This window comes from Anolis carolinensis, unplaced genomic scaffold (genome assembly GCF_035594765.1).
Source record: "Anolis carolinensis isolate JA03-04 unplaced genomic scaffold, rAnoCar3.1.pri scaffold_13, whole genome shotgun sequence".
Classification (NCBI taxonomy): Eukaryota; Metazoa; Chordata; class Lepidosauria; order Squamata; family Dactyloidae; genus Anolis; species Anolis carolinensis.
In genome coordinates, this window is record NW_026943824.1 from 16,181,483 (window position 1) to 16,205,257 (window position 23,775).

Below are 23,775 nucleotides of genomic sequence, written 5' to 3' on the forward strand. Positions count from 1 at the left end.
ATCTATTTACTAGGCATGTCCGATCAATGAAAAAAATGTTTCAATTCTCGTTTCTAAAGTAGGGGGTGCTGGCGCTTCGATATAGAAAGTATTTCCGATTTTTTTCACCCAAAAATTTCAGATATTTCCGAAAATTCGTAATGATTCTAAATGTTTCTAAAATGGCGGACGCGCATGCGCAATCGCCCCAAAAAAAGGAACCGGGGGGGGGGACTTTTACAGGGCTCTCCCGCCCTCATTTCTTGAGCTATCCTCATCAACCCTAGCCCCCACCTTTGCGTCCATCGTGGAAGCGTTTGATTGGCTGGGGAGCGGCAGCCAAGTTAGGCTGCGCTAAGCTCCCATTCTAGGTAGGTTGCAGAAACAAAAAAAAATTTAAAAATATTTTTAAAAATATAATTTAAAAAATTTGGGGGGAAAAAAATTAACGAAACATTAAGAGACAATTAGAGAATGGGCCAACAATGGTTCGAATTACATTGCTGGTTGCGCTGTGAGACAATGTCTCGGAATGCGTATCAAAAAGCGAGAACAATCCGAAATAATTCCGATATACGATTCAAAACGATTTTTTGGACATGTCTACTATTTACCCATTCCATTAATGGCGATTCCTTTACTTATTCTGCATTTCCGGGTGCTGTGCTTGCTCCTAGTTCTACCTCTGCTGCCAGCAGTTCTACGCCATGTTTATGAAGAGAGCTGTGTACAGTTGGCGCAACTGGAAGATGGTGGCGGCGCAGTTCCTGGTGCCTCTGATTTTCACTGCCTTTGCCCTGGTTGTGGCCAAGACGTTCCCGGGGCCTCGGGACTCTTCGCTGCTGAAGCTGACCTTAAATCCGTACGGCCAAACGACGGTGCCTTTCTCCACCTCGCAAGGATCCAGCTTGGCCCAGAGGCTGGCGGCACACTATCAGGAGACCGTGGAAGCTCAGCATCAAGTGCCGTTGGAGGTGGTGGGTGAGTAGCATGACGGGCAGAGAAGCGCAACATGACGGAAAACATTATTCACTGTATGGCCCAGTAAGTGGCAAAGCAATGCATTACGCATTTAAGGCCGATACTAGATAAGGACAATAGCACAGCGTCATCTGCATATAAGAATAAGGAAATGTGAGTGGAGCTTGGGAATACAGTAGTCTCACTTATTTATTTATTTACAGTATTTATATTCCGCCCTTCTTTCTCATCCCGAAGGGGACTCAGGGAGGATTACAGTGCACACATATACGGCAAACATTCAATGCCAACAGACAAACAACATATATAGACAGACACAGAGGCATTTAACATTTTTCCAGCTTCACGATTACAATGAACACATATATGACAAACATTCAATGCCAACAGACAAACAACATATATAGACAGACACAGAGGCATTTAACATTTTTCCAGCTTCACGATTACAATGAACACATATATGACAAACATTCAATGCCAACAGACAAACAACATATATAGACAGACATAGAGGCATTTAACATTTTTCCAGCTTCACGATTACAATGAACACATATATGACAAACATTCAATGCCAACAGACAAACAACATATATAGACAGACACAGAGGCATTTCACATTTTTCCAGCTTCACGATTACAATGAACACATATATGACAAACATTCAATGCCAACAGACAAACAACATATATAGACAGACACAGAGGCATTTCACATTTTTTTCCAGCTTCACGATTCCAGCCACAGGGGGAGCTGTTGCTTCACTGTCCACTAGTGGCTGTACTTCCTCATTCCTTTCCTCGTGTTTTGCTGTCAGTTTTATCATGTTGTAAATTAGTTAAATTAGCCTCCCGCATAAAGCGTACCTAAATTTCCCTACTTGACAGATGCAACTGTCTTTCAGGGCAACAGCAAGCCGGGCTATTTAATGGTCGGGGGCTTAACCCGACCCGGGCTTCGAACTCATGACCTATCGGTCAGTAGTGATTTATTGCAGCTGGTTACTAGCCAGCTGCGCCATAGCCCGGCCCAACTTATCCAAGCTAAACGGGCCGGCAGAACATTGGATAAGCAAATATCTTGGATAATAAGGAGGGATTGAGGAAAAGCCTATTAAACATCAAATTAGGTTATGATTTAACAAATTAAGCACCAAAACATCATGTTATACAACAAATTGGACAGAAAAAGTAGTTCAATCCGCAGTAATGTTATGTTGTAATTACTGTATTTATGAATTTAGCACGAGAATATCACGATATATTGAAAACATTGACTACAAAAATGCCTTGGATAATCCAGAACCTTGGATAAGTGAGACTCTACTGTATGACCATTTACCAACTCTAAGGACTGAGATAAATCAAACAGGAATATGTTGAACAGTGTAAATCGAATGGAGTAAGAAACAGTTTGCAGCCCCGCTTAACCCCATGTGAAGCACTAATTCTAGAAGTTAGCTGGCCTTCCTCAGTGCATCTAATTTGGCAAACAGTATTGGTGTATCAGGGTTGTTGTATGTCTTTCGGGCTGTGTGGCCATGTTCCAGAAGTATTCTCTCCTGACGTTTCGCCCACATCTATGGCAGGCATCCTCAGAGGTTGTGAGCCCGAAAGACATACAACAACCCTGTGATCCCGGCCATGAAAGCCTTCGACAACAGTATTGGTGTATCATTATCTAAGAGGGCTATCCAGAAAGTAGATTACGTTTTGGAGTTAAAAACGAACAAAGTATAGGAGAAAACATTTGCCATATGCACTTGAAAGCCACACCCAAATACCACTTCTCAACATAGTCGCCATTCAAATCTAGGCACTTACCATAGTGATGAATGAGCTTTGCAACTCCTTCCCCACAAAACTCTGCCCTCGTAATTCGAAACAAAAGCCTGGGATTGATATTCAATTTTCTCTATTTATTTATGTATTTAATAATAATAATAATAATAATAATAATAATAATAATAATAATAATAATACGTGCCAAAAGATCTCAGCCGGCATTTGGAAACAATAGACACTGACAAAATCACGATCTGCTAACTGCAAAAGGCCACCCTACTGGGATCTGCACGCATTATCCGAAAATACATCACACAGTCCTAGACACTTGGGAAGTGTTCGACTTGTGATTTTGTGATATGTAATCCAGCATGTCTATCTTGTTTGCTGTGTCATAATAAAATAATAATAATAATAATAATAATAATAATAATAATAATAATAATACACAACTCGGGGCAGCTCACATGTGGCCAAGCCCGGATGATTACAATAAACAAAATAGAACATATCAAAAAAGAAATACAGTAGAGTCTCACTTATCCAACACTCGCTTATCCAACGTTCTGGATTATCCAACACATTTTTGTAGTGTAATGTTTTCAATATATCATGATAATTGGGGCTAAATTTGTAAATACAGTAATTACTACATAGCATTACTGTGTATTGAACTACTTTTTCTGTCAAATTTGTTGTATAACATGTTTTGGTGCTTAATTTGTAAAATCATAACCTAATTTAATGTTTACTAGACTTTTCCTTAATGTCTCCTTATTATCCAACATATTCGCTTATCCAGCGTTCTACCGGCCCGTTTACGTTGGATAAGTGAGACTCTACTGTACAGACACAAAAATAAAAATTTACACATCTATATATATAAAAGAGTGATGGCATCACGGCGACCCACAAAACAACAAAACTACAGGCCCCCCAACCTCGAAATTTGACAACACAACCCATCATCCACACCTCTAGGTTGATACAACAAAAAGAAAAGAAAAATAAAGTCCTAATTAGAGGGAGAGGAATAATTGCTTTTATCCAATTGCTGCCAGTTAGAAGGCTAAGTTCCTCCAACTTGGTCTCCTAGCAACCCAATAAAAATAATAAAAAACACTAAAAAATAATTAAAAACACTAAAAAATCAATACAATAAAATACTATAACAGAAAATAACTAAAAATAATACAAGAAATTAATAAAATATAATAAAAAGATAACTAACAATAAAATTTATAAAAAAAAATACAAATAACGTCAAATAAAAATTACACAATAATTTTTAACCAATACCACCACCACTTTGCCACAGCAACGCGTGGCCGGGCACAGCTTGTTAACATAATAAAATTAAAAAGGTGACCGTAGCGAAACGTGATTTGGGCACCAAGGTAAAAGTAATAAAAACGAACTGGGCAAAGTGCACTGAGCAAAATGTCTGTAGCCATACCCATGAAATGCAAAGCCAGTTAGAAATATGTCAATGAAGCTGGCGTCGTTGCAGGTAACCTGCAGGAATACCTGATTTCCCGGGCGTCGGACGAGGGCGGGGCCTTCAACGAGCACTACCTTGCGGCCGCTTCGTTTGAGGAAACCGAGGACCAAGTGCAAGTCACGGCTCTCTTCAACAACCAGGCCTTCCACTCTTCCGCCGCTGCGCTGCTCCTGGCAGACAACGCCTTGCTGAAGCTCTTCGCTGGTCCCAACGCTTCCATCACCGTCGCCAACTACCCACAGCCTCGCAACGTCACAGAGACAGCAAAGGACCAGCTCATGGAGTAAGTCCCTAATGTTTATACGATGTCACAAAATTTGAAAAATTTTCTGCTCCTGATTTGAAAGTGTTGCTATTCCTGTTTAATGGTGCGGGTCCTTACTTTGAAACTACATACCCTGTTTCCCCGAAAATAAGACTGTGTCTTATACTAATTTTTGCTCCCAAAGAGGCTCTAGGTCTTATTTTCAGGGGATGTCTTATTTTATTTTTCCACAAAGAAGAATTCACATTTATGGTTGAATTTTTTTAAAAAATTAAAATTTATTATCTACTGTACAGTAGTTGTCATCACAAACCAGCATAACCAAACTGTGAATCCTTTCAAGAATTTCTATATTATATTTTATTGCTATACTGTTTTTAAATTACTGTTTTAAATTTCTGTTCGTATGTAAATTTATGTTGTTGTTTTGCTTATCCCTGTGTAAGCTGCCCTGAGTCCCTTCTGGGAGATGGAGGTGGGATACAAGAATAAAGTTATTATATTATTATTATTATTATTATTATTATTATTATTATTTCTTGTTATTACCTTTATTTCCATGTACAACAGTCTATGGTATGTACATTTACCGATCCTGCATGCTTCCAAACAAAAACTTTGCTAGGTCTTACTTTCGGGGGAGGCCTTATATTTAGCAATTCAGCAAAACCTCTACTAGGTCTTATTTTCTGGGGATGTCTTATTTTAGGGGAAACAGGGTAGTTCTGCTCCAGAAACTTTGATTTTTGTGGCTGCCACAAACTACATTTATTTATTTATTTATTTATTTACAGTACAGTAGAGTCTCACTTATCCAACATAAACGGGCCGGCAGAACGTTGGATAAGCGAATATGTTGGATAATAAGGAGGGATTAAGGAAAAGCCTAGGTTATGATTTTACAAATGAATCACCAAAACATCATGTTAGACAACAAATTTGGCAGAAAAAGTAGTTCAATATGCAATAATGGTGCAGTAGAGTCTCACTTATCCAACATAAATGGGCCGGCAGAACGTTGGATAAGCGGATATGTTGGATAATAAGGAGGGATTAAGGAAAAGCCTATTAAACGTCAAATTAGGTTATGATTTTACAAATTAAGCACCAAAACATCATGTTATACAACAAGTATGACAGAAAAAGTAGTTCAATACGCAGTAATGCTATGTAGTAATTACTGTATTTACGAATTTAGCACCAAAATATCACAAGATATTGAAAACATTGACTACAAAAATGCGTTGTATAATCCAGAACATTGGATAAGCGAGTGTTGGATAAGTGAGACTCTACTGTATTTGTGGAAGGTCCAGAATGGGGGGGAAAGAACTCTTGTCTGTTGGAGGCCAGTGTGAATGTTGTAATTAATCACCTTGATTAGCATTAAATGGCCTTCTCAGCCTCACATCCTTGCCTGGGAGAATCCTTTGTTCAGAGTCATTAGCTGCCCCCTGATTGATTCATGTCCGGAATTCTTCTGTTTTCAGAGTGCTGCTCCTTATTTACTGTCCTGATTTTGGAGTTTTTTTAATACTGGTGTAATGAAGTACGAATTTTTAGTATACATATGTTATGTTTAATTGTGGGTTTGTGTTTTAAAAGAGTAAGAATTACAGTTACTGCATCTTAGCACTCAGAGGCTGGTTGCCATGGAGAAGTGGGCGGAGCCAACTGCCGGTTTTCTGAAGAAGTGCAGAGTTTTAAAAAAGGAGAGTCAGTCTGTGCTCTGATGAGGCACAGGGAAGATTGATCCTGGTTGAGATGATCAAGGGAGACTCAAATGGTTATTTTGAGTCAGTTTAAAATAAGTTTGGTGACTTATTTGGCATAATCTGTGTTCTGGTAGGGAACAGAGAGTCTGTGATAGCATATCACAGGGGTGACTGTGGTATAAAAGTGGAATAGGAGTAAGGTTTAACTACCTTAAGTAAAAGAAGTAATATTGTAGAGAGTTGATTCATCTTATCCTGGAATTGTAACTGTTAACAAGGAAACCTCTTCGTGAGAAACAATACTGTAACCACTAAGCTCTATGCCTGAATAAACTTGTTCTTGTTTTTCCAACATCGAAGCCTCTGACATATATATATTTGACAGAGCTGATCGTGCCACCTTTTTTTTGTCTCCTTAGAGGCCAGACGGGCTTTGCCATTGCAATCAACCTTCTCTATGGGATGGCTTCCTTGTCCAGCACCTTTGCCGTCCTGCTGGTCAGCGAGAGGGCCATCAAGGCCAAGCACGTCCAGTTTGTCAGCGGGGTCTATGTCGCCAACTTCTGGCTCTCAGCTCTCCTCTGGGACCTCATCAACTTCCTCACCCCATGCGTGCTCATGTTGGTGAGTGTGCGCCGTGTTCCTTGTGTATGTGCCATCCCTCAGAACACCTTATTGACTGACAGTGTGAGAGTTAAATTGAGACACATTCACCTTCTTGTCTCAGTCTATATTTATTTACAATTATTTACACAGCACGGTCAGCACGAACCATTTCAGTATCCTGTGTCCGGCTACGTCTGCGGAAACTACACAGTGTCTCTCTAGCGATAAATCTTTCTCTATGCACTTAACTATTGCTCTAGTGGAATGTTATACAAAGCATTGCACATTGCATGCACACACAAGTGAAAATTTCACACTACACAAACCATAACTCTGACATTGACCACATAATTGCTGCTCGTCTTGCAAAACAACAACACTAAGATGAGCAGAGGAAAGAAAGGCTACCTAATCCTGTTTTGGAGGATCTCGTACAGAAGTTAGGCAATTCGCCTCTTTTGTTGTTTTTTACCAGTGGATTCTTGAACTCACTGGTGGTTGGACTAGATGGCCTTTGGGATCACTTTCTGAAAACTAGAGGCAGGGTGGAAATAATAATAACCATAATAATAATGGATATCAGGAAGTGCAATACTGGGTAAACAGTATAATTTCTCCAGTGGTGTAGGATATAGACATCCTGTGATATTGCGGCATATCTCATAAAGAGCCACATCCACTGTGCTTGCGAGGCATTACTATACTGTTTACCCAGTATTGCACCACCTGATATCCATTATGATTATGATGATTGCAAAGAGGTTTAATAACGGCTTCTTCTAGGCAGGGGGGAAATCTTTTGATCCTACCGCTTGCGGCGATGTGGATGAGTTTCTATTAATTAATTATATTTATATTATTATTATATATTTTATATCCACTGCCACCAGTTATTAAAGATGTTTTATTTAAAAGCTGCCACCAGATGTAAGGATGTTTATAATGCGGCCACCAGATGTTAAGGGGATTATCAACTCTTGCCACCACTATAGAAGATGTAGCCACTGGCTACTTAGAGAGGAGACTTTTTAAAATTTTGTTTTTCTTCCTTTTTCTTCTTTGCTTTTTGATGATAATATATATGTCAGAGACTGAGATGTTAAAAAGAACAATAACACGTTTATTCAGGCACAAGCTTAATGGTTACATTAACTTCTTTTTAGAGGCACTTGAACTAACAGTTGCAAATCTATATTGAGGTGTTTCAAACTTCTTTCCCTACTGCTTTAAACTGCAGTCACCATGTGAATTACAATCACAGACTATTTGTTCCTTATCTGGAAACAGACTATCTTAAAATAAGCCACCAAACTTATTTTAAGCTTACTCAAATAAGCACTTGAGTCTCCCTGATTCTCCAACTGAGAATCAGTCTTCACTGTAATTCCTCCGATTACAGACTACCTTAAAATAAATCACCAAACTTATTTTAAATTGACTCAAAATGATCAATTGAGTCTCCCCAATACCCTAACTTAGGATCAGTCTTCTCTGTGTCTCAAAAGAACACAGACTAACTGCTTCTTTTTCAAAACTGCACTTCTCCACCAAAACTACAGTTGCCTCCGCCTACTTCTCCGTGGCAACCAACTTAAGAGTGCAGAGTAACTGAAATATTGACCCTTTTAAAACACAGTTAAACATGCCTTTTAAAACGCAATTAAACATGACATCTGTAAACTAAAAAATTCACACTTCGTTACAATGATTATTATTATCTCCACCCTGCCTCTAGATCTACTCAGCAGCAGAGTAGCCAAGCGCAAGGGCAGATGTCTTCACTGTGTCTGGTTGTGATCTCCAGGTTGTGCCAGTCAGTTTTTGTAAAATATTATTTCTCACACCCACTTTTTGTTTGATAGTCAAGCAGTGCTTCTTATAAGTCCAGAGTGACTCCCAGGTGTGTTGCTGTGCTGCAATGCTCCAGTGGGATTCCTTCCCAGGTCATCCTCAGAGCTCGAGATGCTTGTCTGTTCTTAAGATGAAAAGCACACGTCTGTGTTTTGGAAGGATTAGGAATCAGCTGGTTTTCCCTGTAATAGGCAGTAAGAGCACCTAAAGCTTCAACCATTTCAAATCTCCCTGCTTGAGCAGTGATAGCATGATCGTCAGCATAGATGAAATTCTCTGTCCCTTCTGGCAGTGACTGATCATTTGTATAAATGACTTGCAGTGTCCTGAGTTGTATCTCCGCCTTCCTCTGTCTGATCCTGCAGGTGATCTTCCAAGCGTTTGACGTGAAGGCTTTCACGCAGGACAGCCACCTCGTGGACGTGATGCAGGTCTTCCTCCTTTACGGCTGGGCCATCATCCCCCTCATGTACCTCCTCAGCTTCTTCTTCTCCGTCGCTTCCACCGCCTACACCCGCCTCACCATCTTCAACATCCTCTCGGGAACGGCCACGTTCTTGGCCGTTACCATCATGAGCATCCCAGGTAAGGCGTGAGCTGCCGAAACTTCCCTTTTCATGGACTGTGTGTCAAATAATTCCTGAGCAAGGTGAGGAATTCTAGGAACCATAATTCCTCATCCAGGCTATTCATTTACCATATATACTCGAAGATAGGCCGAGTTTTTCAACCCTTTTTATGAGCTGAAAAAGCCTCCCCCGGCTTATAATCGGGTCAAGGCCAAGCCAGCAGCGGAGCCCGGAGGCCGTTGCTTGCAATATATGACATATTTATCTCTCATCTTACCCTCCCTTAACAGTGTTTACTTTTCCAAAGCCTCCCTTGCTCTTAACCAAGGGAATGTTTTGAAAAGGGAAAGAAGCCCTTGTAAGTCAGGAAGAAGAATATATATACAGTAGAGTCTCACTTATCCAAACTAAACGGGCCGACATAATCGGGTCAAGATCAAGCCGGCAGTGGAGCCCGGAGGCCGTTGCTTACAATATATGATATATTTATCTCTCCTCTTACCCTCCCTTATCAGTGTTTACTTTTCCAAAGCCTCCCTCGCTTTTAACCAAGGGAATGTTTTGAAAAGGGAAAGAAGCCCTTGCAAGTTAGGAAGAAGAATATACAGTAGAGTCTCACTTATCCAAGCTAAACATGCCGGCAGAAGCTTGGATAAGCGAATATCTTGGATAATAAGGATTAAGGAAAAGCCTATTAAACATCAAATTAGGTTATGATTTTACAAATTAAGCACCAAAACATGTTATACAACAAATTTGAGAGAAAAAGTAGTTCAATAAGCAGTAATGCTATGTTGTAATTACTGTATTTACGAATTTAGCACACACACACACACACATAGAGATGTCTAGATAGATATAAACATAAATATATAGGGCTTGCATATATTGCAGGAGGAAATGCACATATATAGAGAGAGGATTTACAAGCGTTTCAGGGGGAAATGCATATGTGAAATTAGTATATAATTATAGATCTTTATCTAGCTCTGCATTGTTTATGTAGGCATTGAATGTTTGCCTGTTACTATGTTGGAAGCCAGGCTGAGTCCCAATGGGAGATAGATAGGACAGGGTACAAATGAAGTTGTTTTTGTAGTAGTAGTAGTAGTAGTAGTAGTTATTATTATTATGGTATTGTTAATACCATATTGTTTTTGTTGACCCTACCTTTCCTCTTACAGAGCTAGTTTACTGTTTTTCTTTGAAATACGGTAAATATTCAAAATTTACTTACTTTAACCTACTGATGCCTCAATATAATTTCATTGGGATCTATTTTCCTTTTGAAATTTACCAAAAGCTGCTTCATTTCCCACCCTCGGCTTATACTCGGGTCAATAAGTTTCCCCAGTTTTTTGTGGTAAAAAAGCCTCGGCTTATATTAGGGTCGGCTTATACTCAAGTATATACGGTAATTAAATATAATTGTGAACTTATAATTATTAACTTATGACTTAATGCACTTTGGCACCTCTTTAACCACCATGGCACAGTGCTAGGGATTCCTGGGAGTTGTAGTTTGGTGAGCCATCAGTACTCTATGAGTAGAGAAGGTTAAAAAATCTTCGGAAACTACAACTCCCAGGATTCCATAGCATTGAACCATGGCAGCTAAACATGCGCAATGCTACTGTCTTATCTAGTTCTGACTCTTTTGTTTTGTCTTCTAGAACTCGGGATGGTGGATCTCTCCAAACTGCTGAATAAAATATTTTTGGTCCTGCCCAACTATTGCTTGGGACAAAGCATCAGTGAATTTTATCAGAATTACGAGTTTATTCAGTTCTGCACCTCCTCCTTTGAGGCTGTCGTCATCTGCAAAGTGTTTAGTGAGTATCCGTTGCATTCTGTACACAACCTTGATAGTAATAACACAGGAAATTTTACTAAGTCCAAGAGATCAACAGAACAATGGTATTGACAACAGTCCCTCTGATTGCTTACAGAAATCAGCAGTCATAGGCAGTCCTTTCTTAGTGAAGATCAGCAGTGAACAAAGCCTCAGAAATAGTCAGGCCTTTCTGAATACAGAGTCATCTTCTTTCCAGGCAGTAGACTCAGTAGACTCTCTCACACACACAGAGAGAAAGCTGCTCAAACTGGTTCTCCAGCAGCAGGACAGCAACAGTTGCAAACCGATTCCCAGGTCCTTGCAAACTCAGCCAATCGGCTTTATGCATTTGATTTTCCAGTTAACACACATATAGTATCTTTGCAAACCCTGACCGAGCCATCTTCTTTTCAGCCAGGACTTAGAAGACTCACACACGCACTCAGAGTAACCTGTTCAAACCAGTTTTCCAGCAGCAGTACAGCAACAGTTGCAAACCGATTCCCAGGTCCTTGCAAACTCAGCCAATCGGCTTCATGCATTTGATTTTCCAGTTAACACACATATAGTATCTTTGCAAACCCTGACCGAGCCATCTTCTTTTCAGCCAGTACTCAGAAGACTCACACACACACTCAGAGTAACCTGTTCAAAATGGTTCTCCAGCAGCAGGACAGCAACAGTTGCAAACCGATTCCCAGGTCCTTGCAAACTCAGCCAATCGGCTTCATGCATTTGATTTTCCAGTTAACACACATATAGTATCTTTGCAAACCCTGACAAAGCCATCTTCTTTTCAGGCAGTACTCAGAAGACTCACACACACACTCAGAGTAACCTGTTCAAAATGGTTCTCCAGCAGCAGGACAGCAACAGTTGCAAACCGATTCCCAGGTCCTTGCAAACTCAGCCAATCGGCTTCATGCATTTGATTTTCCAGTTAACACACATATAGTATCTTTGCAAACCCTGACCGAGCCATCTTCTTTTCAGCCAGTACTCAGAAGACTCACACACACACTCAGAGTAACCTATTCAAACTGGTTCTCCAGCAGCAGGACAGCAACAGTTGCAAACTGATTCCCAGGTCCTTGCAAACTCAGCCAATCGGCTTCATGCCTTTGATTTTCCAGTTAACATACATGTAGTATCTTTGCAAACCATGGCAGTGTTGTATGTCTTTTGTATTTTATATGAGATACGTTTTGGTGCATGAGTTTTATATAGGTACGTTCTAATATGTGTATTTGTGGTGTTATTGCTGTGCTTATGTGTTTTAATTGTTCTGTAACCAGCCATGAGGAGAGGCAGGTAAGAAATAGAAAAATAATATTTATTATTATTATTATTATTATTATTATTATTATTATTATTATTATTATTATTATTATTCCAACACAATATCCTATTAATTAATTAACTTCTTAATACGGTTTTTTATAGCTATATACATTTGAAAAAATTAACTTGGGCTTTCCATCCAGAATGTGATCCAAATAGACTTGTTATGTGTTGTCGAAGGCTTTCATGGCCGGGATCACAGAGTTGTTGTGTGTTTTCCGGGCTGTATGGCCATGTTTCAGAAGCACTTTCTCCTGACGTTTTGCCCACATCTATGTCAGGCATCCTCAGAGGTTGTGACTTCTTATGTTTTTCATCTGCGGTCATGTTGGATTTAGGACGACTAAAACGATGTCATCTGCAAACATCATGATGTGCTCATGCCCATTGTTTTTCACGCTTAGTCCGTGAAGGTTAAGGGCACCCATATTTATCCTTCCTCTCTTCTTTTCTGCCCTGTATTTCCAGATATTACTTACCAAGCCAATTACTTTGCCTGGGAGAGCCCCGGGATTGGCAAATACCTGACGGCTATGGCTTCGCAGGGTCTCGCTTTCCTCCTCCTCCTGTTTCTCATTGAGACCAACCTTCTTTGGAGACTGAGGAATCTACTTTGTGGGATGCATCGGAGGCGGAAATGGGTAAATCAATGGGATGTGGGTGCAAGAAAGAGACTTCTTGCTGGGAGGCCTCATAGGCTATATGCACATTGCATGCTAGGAATGAGCTGCTTAGGAATCCCCACATTAATGAAAACGGGGCAAATTTACAGCCCTGATGGAGAGCAGTAGATAGATCAATCTTCTGGAGTATTGGCTGTCCCTCTCAATCTGGTTCCGTCTGCAAATGTTGTCGTTCAGTCTGATAATGGGTTTCAGCAGGTTGACCAAGGAAATGTTGAAGGCTTTGAATGGTCAGAAATTGAAGTGTCTGAATTGTCAGAAATGCAGGCTGACCAAGGAAATGTTGAAGGCTCTGAATTGTCAGAAATGCAGGTTGACCAAGGAAATGTTGAAGGCTCTGAATTGTCAGAAATGCAGGTTGACCAAGGAAATGTTGAAGGCTCTGAATTGTCAGAAATGCAGGTTGACCAAGGAAATGTTGAAGGCTCTGAATTGTCAGAAATGCAGGTTGACCAAGGAAATGTTGAAGGCTCTGAATTGTCAGAAATGCAGGTTGACCAAGGAAATGTTGAAGGCTCTGAATTGTCAGAAATGCAGGTTGACCAAGGAAATGTTGAAGGCTCTGAATTGTCAGAAATGCAGGTTGACCAAGGAAATGTTGAAGGCTCTGAATTGTCAAAAATTGAAGTGTCTGAATTGTCAGAAATGCAGGCTGACCAAGGAAATGTTGAAGGCTCTGAATTGTCAGAAATTGAAGTGTCTGAATTGTCAGAAATGCAGGCTGACCAAGGAAATGTTGAAGGCTTTGAATTGTCAGAAATTAAAGTGTCTGAATTGTCAGAAATGCAGGCTGACCAAGGAAATGTTGAAGGCTTTGAATTGTCAGAAATTGAAGTGTCTGAATTGTCAGAAATGCAGGCTGACCAAGGAAATGTTGAAGGCTCTGAATTGTCAGAAATTGAAGTGTCTGAATTGTCAGAAATGCAGGCTGACCAAGGAAATGTTGAAGGCTCTGAATTGTCAGAAATGCAGGTTGACCAAGGAAATGTTGAAGGCTCTGAATTGTCAGAAATTGAAGTGGCTGAATTGTCAGAAATGCAGGCTGACCAAGGAAATGTTGAAGGCTCTGAATTGTCAGAAATGCAGGTTGACCAAGGAAATGTTGAAGGCTCTGAATTGTCAGAAATGCAGGTTGACCAAGGAAATGTTGAAGGCTCTGAATTGTCAGAAATGCAGGTTGACCAAGGAAATGTTGAAGGCTCTGAATTGTCAAAAATTGAAGTGTCTGAATTGTCAGAAATGCAGGCTGACCAAGGAAATGTTGAAGGCTCTGAATTGTCAGAAATGCAGGTTGACCAAGGAAATGTTGAAGGCTCTGAATTGTCAGAAATGCAGGTTGACCAAGGAAATGTTGAAGGCTCTGAATTGTCAAAAATTGAAGTGTCTGAATTGTCAGAAATGCAGGCTGACCAAGGAAATGTTGAAGGCTCTGAATTGTCAGAAATGCAGGTTGACCAAGGAAATGTTGAAGGCTCTGAATTGTCAGAAATGCAGGTTGACCAAGGAAATGTTGAAGGCTCTGAATTGTCAAAAATTGAAGTGTCTGAATTGTCAGAAATGCAGGCTGACCAAGGAAATGTTGAAGGCTCTGAATTGTCAGAAATTGAAGTGTCTGAATTGTCAGAAATGCAGGCTGACCAAGGAAATGTTGAAGGCTCTGAATTGTCAGAAATTGAAGTGTCTGAATTGTCAGAAATGCAGGCTGACCAAGGAAATGTCGAAAGCTCTGAATTGTTAGAAAGGCCGCAGACTAGCAGGGAAGCTGAAGTTAGTGATAAGGGTGACCTTTCACAGGATTTTGAACATCAACAAAGTCCAGTTGGCTCTGGCAGCGAGGCAGAGGAGTCTTCCTTAGATACAAGATTAAGAGTTCGTCCCAGACGTTCTGTGAGAATCGCTAATAAACCCAAGGGAACCCAAGGTCAGAGGAATGTTTTTCTAGTTTGTAAGCAGGGTTAAAAAGGGTGAAACAGGGAAAGATTTCAGACTGAGAAACGTTGATTTTGGAAGCTTAACTCCTGCCTTGTCTCTGCTCATGGAAATAGATCCTTGCTTCGGTTCCTGCCTAGATTCTGTGTTTGGATTGTATTTTGGAGTTCATGCTACCTTTGTTTTCTAGGACTGATATGCTATTTTAGAGACTTTGAACTATCTTCTACATAGACTTGGAACTGTATTCTGCAGATTGCCTTTGCAATTGGATTACTGTTTTCTTTACTGCTTTTTATTAAGATTTGGCTTTTATCAATAAACGGAAAAAAACGAGTCTGCTGTGGTGGAGTGTGTGTTAAGAGCATCTCAGTCATTCATAAAGATGTTGAACAGAACCGGGCCCAGGACGGAACCCTATGGAATCCCTAGTTATACTCACACAAGTCCTTGTCTTTTTGGGTTCTGGGTCCCATTAAAAATCTATCGTCCAAATTGATCTCTAATTAGTTTATTGAAACATTATCTTGACTCACCGATAAGTCAACGTTGCAATTGTCATACCATATCTTTCTGCTTGCAATGATTTGCCCGTCTTAGCTGGAATTCTTTGGCGCTTCCATATATATATACTCATGGTTTGCTTTCTCTTGGCGTTTCCCGCATCAGGTGATGATGCTGAATCGAGTTCCCGTATTGCCAGAAGACCGGGACGTGGCTGACGAGAGGAAAAAGGTTCTAGAATCGCCAACTGCGTCGCTGTCATCCTTGAATAGTCCCCTTGTCATCAAAGAACTGACCAAGGTGAATGGGCAATTCTTCTGTGTTACTTTTAAACCTGAAGCTATGTTTAGCTAATGTACTTTTATTTATTCTTGGAGGTATTATGAATGCATCTATTCTTATTATATTTATTACATATACATATCATCACAGCACACATGCACATTAGGTCCAAGTTATTATTACTATTATTATAATAAAGCCCCTGGTGGCGCAGCGGATTAAACTGCTGAACTGCTGAACTTACTGACCGAAAGGTTGGTGGTTCAAATCCGGGGAGTGGGGTGAGCTCCCGCTGTTAGCCCCAGCTTCTGCCAACCTAGCAATTCAAAAATGTGCAAATGTGAGTAGATCAATAAGTACTGCTCTGGCGGGAAGGTAACGGTGCTCCATGCAGTCATGCCCATGGCCACATGACCTTGGAGATGTCTACGGACTTGCAAATGTGAGTAGATGAATAGGTACCCCTCCGGCGGGAAGGTAATGCGCTCCATGCAGTCATGCCAGTGACATGACCACGGAGGTGTCTACGGACAACACTGGCTCTTCGGCTTTAAAATGGAGATGAGCACCAACCCCCAGAGTCAGATATGACTAGAGTAAATGTGGGAAAAGTTTATTCAACTGCACAAACTTTGCTTTGGCAGGAGGGATATCTTGCTTTAGCACCTTATATTATTATATTACATCATATTATAATTATATGTATTATAATTGTATTATATTATAGTATTATATAATATGTAATTATATTTTATATTATTATTATTATTATTATTATTATTATTATTATTATTATTATTATTAATATTATACAATTTTTGTTCCTGCGTTATTAATGTCACTTCCTAATTGGTCCTAATATTAAAAACATGGGAAAGGTTTATTAAACTATAAAAAAAACCTTTGTTTTGGTGGGTGGGATATCCTGCTGTAGCACATTATATTATTATTTTATACTAACCGTGTCCAGCCACGTGTTGCTGTGGTGTAGTCTGGTGTTATGGAAAATAAAGTAATTTTTTTTTGGTGTCAGGAGCAACCGGAGTTGCTTCTGGAGTGAGAGAATTGGCCGTCTGCAAGGACGTTGCCTAGGGGACTTTGCCCGGATGTTTTGATGTTTTACCATCCTTGTGGGAGGCTTCTCTCATGTCCCCGCATGGAGCTGGAGCTGATAGAGGGAGCTCATCTCCCTGGGTGGGATTCGAACCTGGCAGCCTTCAGGTCAGCAACCCAACCTTCAAGTTACGAGGCTTTTATCCCCTAGGCCACCGGAGGCTCCTTAAATAAAGTGATGAGAAAGTGCTGGTATTTAATTTTTTTCCTTAATGCTTGTGGATAAACAGTATTTTTTGCTATGCAGTGCTTGAGCACACGCACAAAAAAAGAAAGGCTGTGGCCCTCAGAAAACCGAGGAATTCTAGACATGAAGCAATCTGAGTCTGGTAACACTTCCCAACAAAGGATCCCCCTTGGTAGGAAGCAGCCAGGCTTTGAAGCTGAAAGCTGGCCAACAAAGGATCCCCCTTGGTAGGAAGCAGCCAAGAACTTGTCACAGTTCATTATGATCCACACCAGGGGTCCCCAAACTAAGGCCCGGGGGCCGGATGCGGCCCTCCGAGGTCATTTACCTGGCCCCCGCCCTCAGTTTTATAATATAATATATTGTATACCTATAATATTGATAATAATATTACAATGTAATACAATATAACACTAATAATAATACCATATAATAATATTAATTATATATTCTATATTACATATAATATTACTAATAATATTATAGTATAGTGGTATAGTTCAATAAAGTAATATATAATGCTAATATTGTGCTATGCTAATAATATAATATAATATATTGTATGTACATATAATTTGAAAGCCACTCTGAGTCCCCTTTGGGGTGAGAAGGGTGTGATACAAATGTAGTAAATAAATGCAGTAAATAAATAAATAAATAATAAATACATTTTAGACTTAGGCTCCCCCAAAGTCTGAAATGACTTGAAGGCACACAACAACAACAACAACAACCCTAATTAACTTGACTATCTCATTGGCCAGAAGCAGAAGCACACTTCCCATTGAAATCCTGCTAAATGTATGTTGGCTAAAATTATTTTTATTTTTAAATATTGTATTGTTCTTTCATTGTTGTTGTTGTTGTTGTTGTTGTTTTTGCACTACAAATAAGACATGTGCTGTGTGCATCAGAATTTGTTTGTATTTTAAAAAAAATGATAATCCAGCCCCTCAACAGTCTGAAGGATTGTGGACCGGCCCTCGGCTTAAAAAGTTTGAGGACCTCTGATCCACACAGTCGAAGGCTTTAGAATAGTCAGGTAAAGGTTTCCCCTGACGTCAAGTCCAGTCATGTCCGACTCTGGGGGTTGATGCTCTTCTCCATTTCTAAACCGAAGAGCTGGTGTTGTCCGTAGACACCTCCAAGGTCATGTGGCCACGGGCATGACTGCATGGAGCACCTATTAGAGCAAGAAAACCACAAAGAATGGTCATCAGGGCTAAGCAGACTCATCCACACTGTCAGTAAGTTAGGTTTTGCCCCCCTCGAGCTAAAAAATTTTGGGGCTAAAGTGTGCTCAATTGTTTACCAAAGAGCCCTTGACACTGCTGCACAAAATGATCTTATGATCATAGTGCAAGCTAGAGCCACTCCATACCTGGCTAAATTTAAATGCAACGTGGGCATGGAAACCTATCTCTTTTTTACACTTCCACTATATATTAGAAAACTCTTTACCCGGGCTAGATGCGAGCAACTCAACATTAAGTCTAAGCTAGGTAGACATCAGAATATCCCCTACACGAAGAGAACCTGTGGGTGCCGTGAGGTAGATGCAGAAGTGGAGGACTCAGAACACTTTTTCGTAAAATGCCCCTATTACAACAAGATTCGATCCTGTTGGGGGATTTTTTTTTGGGGGGGGGGGGGGGGGAATTAACGAAACATTAAGAGACAATTAGAGAATGGGCCAACAATGGTTCGAATTACATTGCTGCTTGCGCTGTGAGACAATGTCTTGGAATGCGTATCAAAAAGCGAGAACAATCCGAAATAATTCCGATATACGATTCAAAACGATTTTTGGCCATGTGTAGTATCTATACATGGTTTTACTGTATGTATGAAGAAAGATTATGTATTTGTGGCAGCCCTGAAGTTGAAAATTTGAACCACATTTTGCACGACTGTAATCTATATAAAAAAGAAAGGAAACAATACTTATGGCCTTTTATTGGTAATAAAACAAGCTGGGTTATCGAAGCCAAAACTTCATTTTTGTTGACCGGTTATAACCCCACTTTGACAAATGGCCCTGTATTTGTTTAAAGCTGCTAAAAGGAGATCAGAGTACATAGATCAGATTGGGATGCAGTGTAGGGGAGACGAGGATAGTTGATGCACTGATCTTTAGCTAAACTACATTGGCACCAAGCAGACAGACACCTGTATATCTGTATTTTATTTTAAGTGAACCAGATGTATGTTGTATGTTGTTTTTGTATTGTCTGTCCTTGATAAGGCCAACTGGCTAATCAATAAATTGTTGTTGTTGGGTAAGTGTGTACCTTTCGTATGTTTCACATGTTTTGATATGGTCAAAATTGACTAATCAATAAAGAGTTGTTGTTGTTGTTGTTGCATGGAGCACCATTACCTTCCCGCTGGAGTGGTACCTATTGATCTACACACATTGGCATGTTTTCGAACTGCTAGGTTGGCAGAAGCTGGAGCTAACAGCGGGTGCTCACTCCCCTCCTGGGATTTGAACCTGTGAATAAAACAGAAATAGGTGTTTTCCTGAAACTCCCTACCTCCGTTGACTCACAGGTGTTCTCTAAACACGGCGCCAGCTCCATCCTTAGCGATGGCTCTGGAGCATCCACGGTCAGCTCGCAATCCCCTAACGCAGCGGTTGTCCCTTCGTTCCAGGTGTACAGCAGCAGGGACCTGTGCCTGGCGGTGGACCGGATCTCCCTGGCCGTCAACAAGGGCGAGTGCTTTGGCCTGCTGGGCTTCAACGGGGCCGGCAAGACCACCACCTTCAAGATGCTGACCGGGGACGAGAGCATCACGGCCGGAGACGCCTACGTGGACGGGCACAGCATCCTGGCCAACATCAAAAAGGTAAGGAACACTCTCCGTGTTTTGTAGCATCCTATCATTTCTAAAGTGACCATAAGTAATTTTTCATACAAGCCGGACAAACCAGAAATGTAATCTAGATTGGTAACAAACAGCGGTGTGTGGAGCATTCCAACAGACAATAATCTGACTTGGGAAATAAAATGCAACATCAATGGAAAGAAATTATTTTGAGCAAATTCTTAGAACAATGATGGGCAACCTTTTGCGCTTGGTGTGTCAAAATTCACCAAAAAATCTAGCATGACTCGGGTGGTGTGTCACTTCGAGAGAAAAAAAACATAATTTCACAATATGTATAGTTTAAATAACAAAAATATATACAGTAGAGTCTCACTTATCCAAGCCTCGCTTATCCAAGCCTCTGGATAATCCAAACCATTTTTGTAGTCAATGTTTTCATATACATACATATAATATTGATAATACAGTAGAGTCTCACTTATCCAAGCCTCGGTTATCCAACATTCTGAATTATCCAATGCATTTTTGTAGTCAATGTTTTCAATATATCGTGATATTTTGGTGCTAAATTCGTAAACACAGTAATTACAACATAACATTACTGCGTATTGAACTACTTTTTCTATCAAATTTGTTGTATAACATAATGTTTTGGTGCTTAATTTGTAAAATCATAACCTAATTTGATGTTTAATAGGCTTTTCCTTAATCCCTCCTTATTATCCAACATATTTGCTTATCCAAGCTTCTGCCGGCCTGTTTAGCTTGGATAAGTGAGACTCTACTGTATTGAGGAATTGGTGGTAGTTAAGGTAAAGGGTAAGGGTTTCCCCCTGACATTAAGTCCATTAAGTCCTTCCTGTGTGGAAGGTCCTTGAGTCTACACTGCCATATAATCCAGTTCAAATCTGATAATCTGTATTTTATAGGCAGTGTGGAAGAGGCCTAAGTGAGGCCTAACTCTGCCTGTCCCCTGGGCTGAGTGAGTTGCTAGGAGACCAAGTGGGCGGAGCTTAGCCTTCTAACTGGCAGCAATTGGATAAAAAGAATTATTCCTCTCCCTCTAATTAGGACTTTTTTTTCTTTTTGTTGTATAAACGTAGAGGCATGGATGAGGGGTTGTACTGCCAAGTTTAGTGTTTCTGGGATGTGTAGTTTTGTTGTTTTGTCCTAGGCCGAAATTTCATTACCCTTTTATATATATATAGATTAATATTAATAAGGATCAGAACCACCAAGCAGCAAGCATTAAGGATTTAATCACCTGGCTAGCATTGAGTAATTTACAGCCAAGGTAGGCTGCAGAAAGAGTGTTTTGCTTTGATGGAACCAGGGTTCGGCTGGTGGGCTTGTCTGCTCTTTCCTTGACCTGTCGGTTGTCTGCAGGCCCAGCGGCGCATTGGCTACTGCCCGCAGTTCGATGCCCTCTTGGACCACATGACCGGGAGAGAGACCCTGAGCATGTATGCCCGGCTGCGGGGCATCCCGGAGCGCTACATCGGCAACTGCGTGGAGAACATGCTCCGAGGGTTGCTGCTGGAGCCCCACGCAAACAAGCTTGTCCGGACATACAGGTGAGCAACTGTTGGACAAACCCCAGTTCCCAGGCCTTGAGCCGCTGCATTGCCATTACTATGTACTAGGCTTGTGCAATCTGGGTGAACCGTGATCCGTTTTGGTGTCCCAGATTTACTTGAGTTCCCCCAGGGGTAATAAAAGCGCAATAAATAAATAAGTCTCCCCAGCCTTACATGATGATGACTCTTGCATGAAAAGCCCCTTGAACCTGGAGCACTTTGGAGCTCCGTTCCAGCCCTACGGCCGTTCTCAAAGCTGCCACGTTTGTCTCCGCAGCGGGGGCAACAAACGGAAGCTGAGTGCTGGCATCGCGCTGATTGGCGGCCCGCCCGTCATCTTCCTGGATGAGCCTTCCACCGGGATGGACCCTGTGGCCAGGCGACTGCTGTGGGACGCGGTGGCCAGGACGCGGGAGTGCGGCAAGTCCATCATCATCACCTCTCACAGGTGGGCTTTGTTCTCCTGCTACTCAGACCAAACAAACAGAGAAGTGAAGCTCTCCTGCGTCATTTGGTTATATCCCGAAAAGCGAGTGGCTTCTTCAAAGAGAGAGCCAGGGAATCTCAGAGTAGGAAGTGTTACGGATTGTTGATGATAAATGGAAGCTCTTACATCTGCCCACGATCCAGAATCACCCACAGAACAATAACGTGTCACTCAGGTTAGCAGAACAAAAATACCGGAACTTTTCCGATTCCAAGAGATCAAAAAACAATAGTATTTACAGTGATCCCTCTGATCACTTATAGTCCTTTCTCAGTCCACAAATCTGCAGTCCTGGTTCTTCTCCTCCTTTTCTCAGCAGGAAACAGGCCTCAAAATAGCAAGGCCTCTCTGAGTACACTGCTCTCTTCACCAGCAGTACTCAAGTCAGCACTGAAAACATTGTCAGGGAATCGTCAACTCTGACCGATTGATGAGTCAGGTCTCACCTTCTTCTCATCAGTCAGAACACACAGGTTGCGGCAAAAGTGGCCCCGACAAATGACACCTCAGTCGTTAATTATCTGCTGATCCCAGCGGTTCTAAAGGCTTTATTTTACAAGTTATTTACAACACTAAATACCATCACTCTCTGGACACATGCTTCCTCGGCTCGGCTTGCTGAGTCTGTTACCAGTGCAAGCAAGCACCTCCCTGCATTCCACAGTTCATGACGAATGTTCCGTCCATGTAGTTGAAACGGAAGTCTTGAACTATTGGCCCTCCGGGCAATCAGTCAGGGCTGGCATGTAATTAACTCCTGGACTGCTGGAATGCTTGCCGGAACACATAGACACATTCCAACAGCAACAATTGATCGAACATTTCACACTATAACAACAAAAACACTAACAAACATGACCAAACTGATTCTGCAGCAGCAGAACAGAAACAGTATCAAATCAGTCCCCAGATCTTTGCAGGCTTAGCCAATCGGCTTCATACACTTTGTTTTTCAGTTAACACACGCAGCACAGTGCCTTTGCAAACCATGACAGGTGTGGCCTTGTGTTTTGTTCCGCAGCATGGAGGAGTGCGAGGCCCTGTGCACCCGGCTGGCCATCATGGTCAATGGGCAGTTCAAGTGCCTGGGCAGCCCCCAGCACCTCAAGAGCAAATTTGGCAGTGGGTACACGCTCCTGGCCAAAACCCACAGCGACGAGGAAGACAACCTGCAGGCCTTCAAAACGTTTGTGGAGAAAACCTTCCCAGGTACGTTGTGTGGAAGAAAAGCCAAGGCAAACATTCTATACGAGGGGGTGTCTGCTCCTGCTGCTTTCTAGAAGTATGCAAAGCAGCTGAAGTCAGGTTAGTAATTCGTGTCGGAGGATCAAAGAAACTCAACGGAAAATAATCTCCAAATGGTATAGAATAATACCCACCTTCAATTAGCATATATAATAGGGAATATTTCCAGCAAATATTGGCATAATTGTGGGGGGATAGGTTCATTCTCTCATATGTGGTGGGATTGCAGAAAAGTTCAGAACTATTGATGAAGGTGTATTGGGAAAATATAATACTTGTATTGGAAACTATATATTAAATGTAATCATATTAGAAATAGGAATAAGAAAATATATAATCACAAGCAGATTGTGTGCATATAGTCCCAAAATACACTCTGCCTAGCAAATAACCGTCTCCCCATAGCAGAGACCAAAGTTCACTCTAAGTGCCAGAAACATATGTCAAGTATCAACAAGAATAGATAAAGCTCCATGCTAATGGACAAAAGACAAATTAAGGCTTTT

The 23,775-nt window shown here is 41.0% G+C and overlaps 1 protein-coding gene across 1 annotated transcript in view; it reads left to right on the plus strand.

Annotated features, from left to right (window-relative positions):
* Positions 1 to 23,775, plus strand: part of abca3 (ATP binding cassette subfamily A member 3) — a 100,124-nt gene that overhangs the window by 63,784 nt on the left and 12,565 nt on the right. The window contains exons 19-29 of the mRNA XM_062964712.1: positions 657 to 960; positions 4,259 to 4,532; positions 6,649 to 6,853; positions 9,052 to 9,271; positions 10,929 to 11,087; positions 12,899 to 13,071; positions 15,712 to 15,846; positions 19,784 to 19,978; positions 21,347 to 21,534; positions 21,815 to 21,985; positions 23,046 to 23,233. Coding sequence (XP_062820782.1) covers positions 657 to 960; positions 4,259 to 4,532; positions 6,649 to 6,853; positions 9,052 to 9,271; positions 10,929 to 11,087; positions 12,899 to 13,071; positions 15,712 to 15,846; positions 19,784 to 19,978; positions 21,347 to 21,534; positions 21,815 to 21,985; positions 23,046 to 23,233 — 2,212 coding nt within the window. The remainder of the gene's footprint in view (positions 1 to 656; positions 961 to 4,258; positions 4,533 to 6,648; positions 6,854 to 9,051; positions 9,272 to 10,928; positions 11,088 to 12,898; positions 13,072 to 15,711; positions 15,847 to 19,783; positions 19,979 to 21,346; positions 21,535 to 21,814; positions 21,986 to 23,045; positions 23,234 to 23,775) is intronic.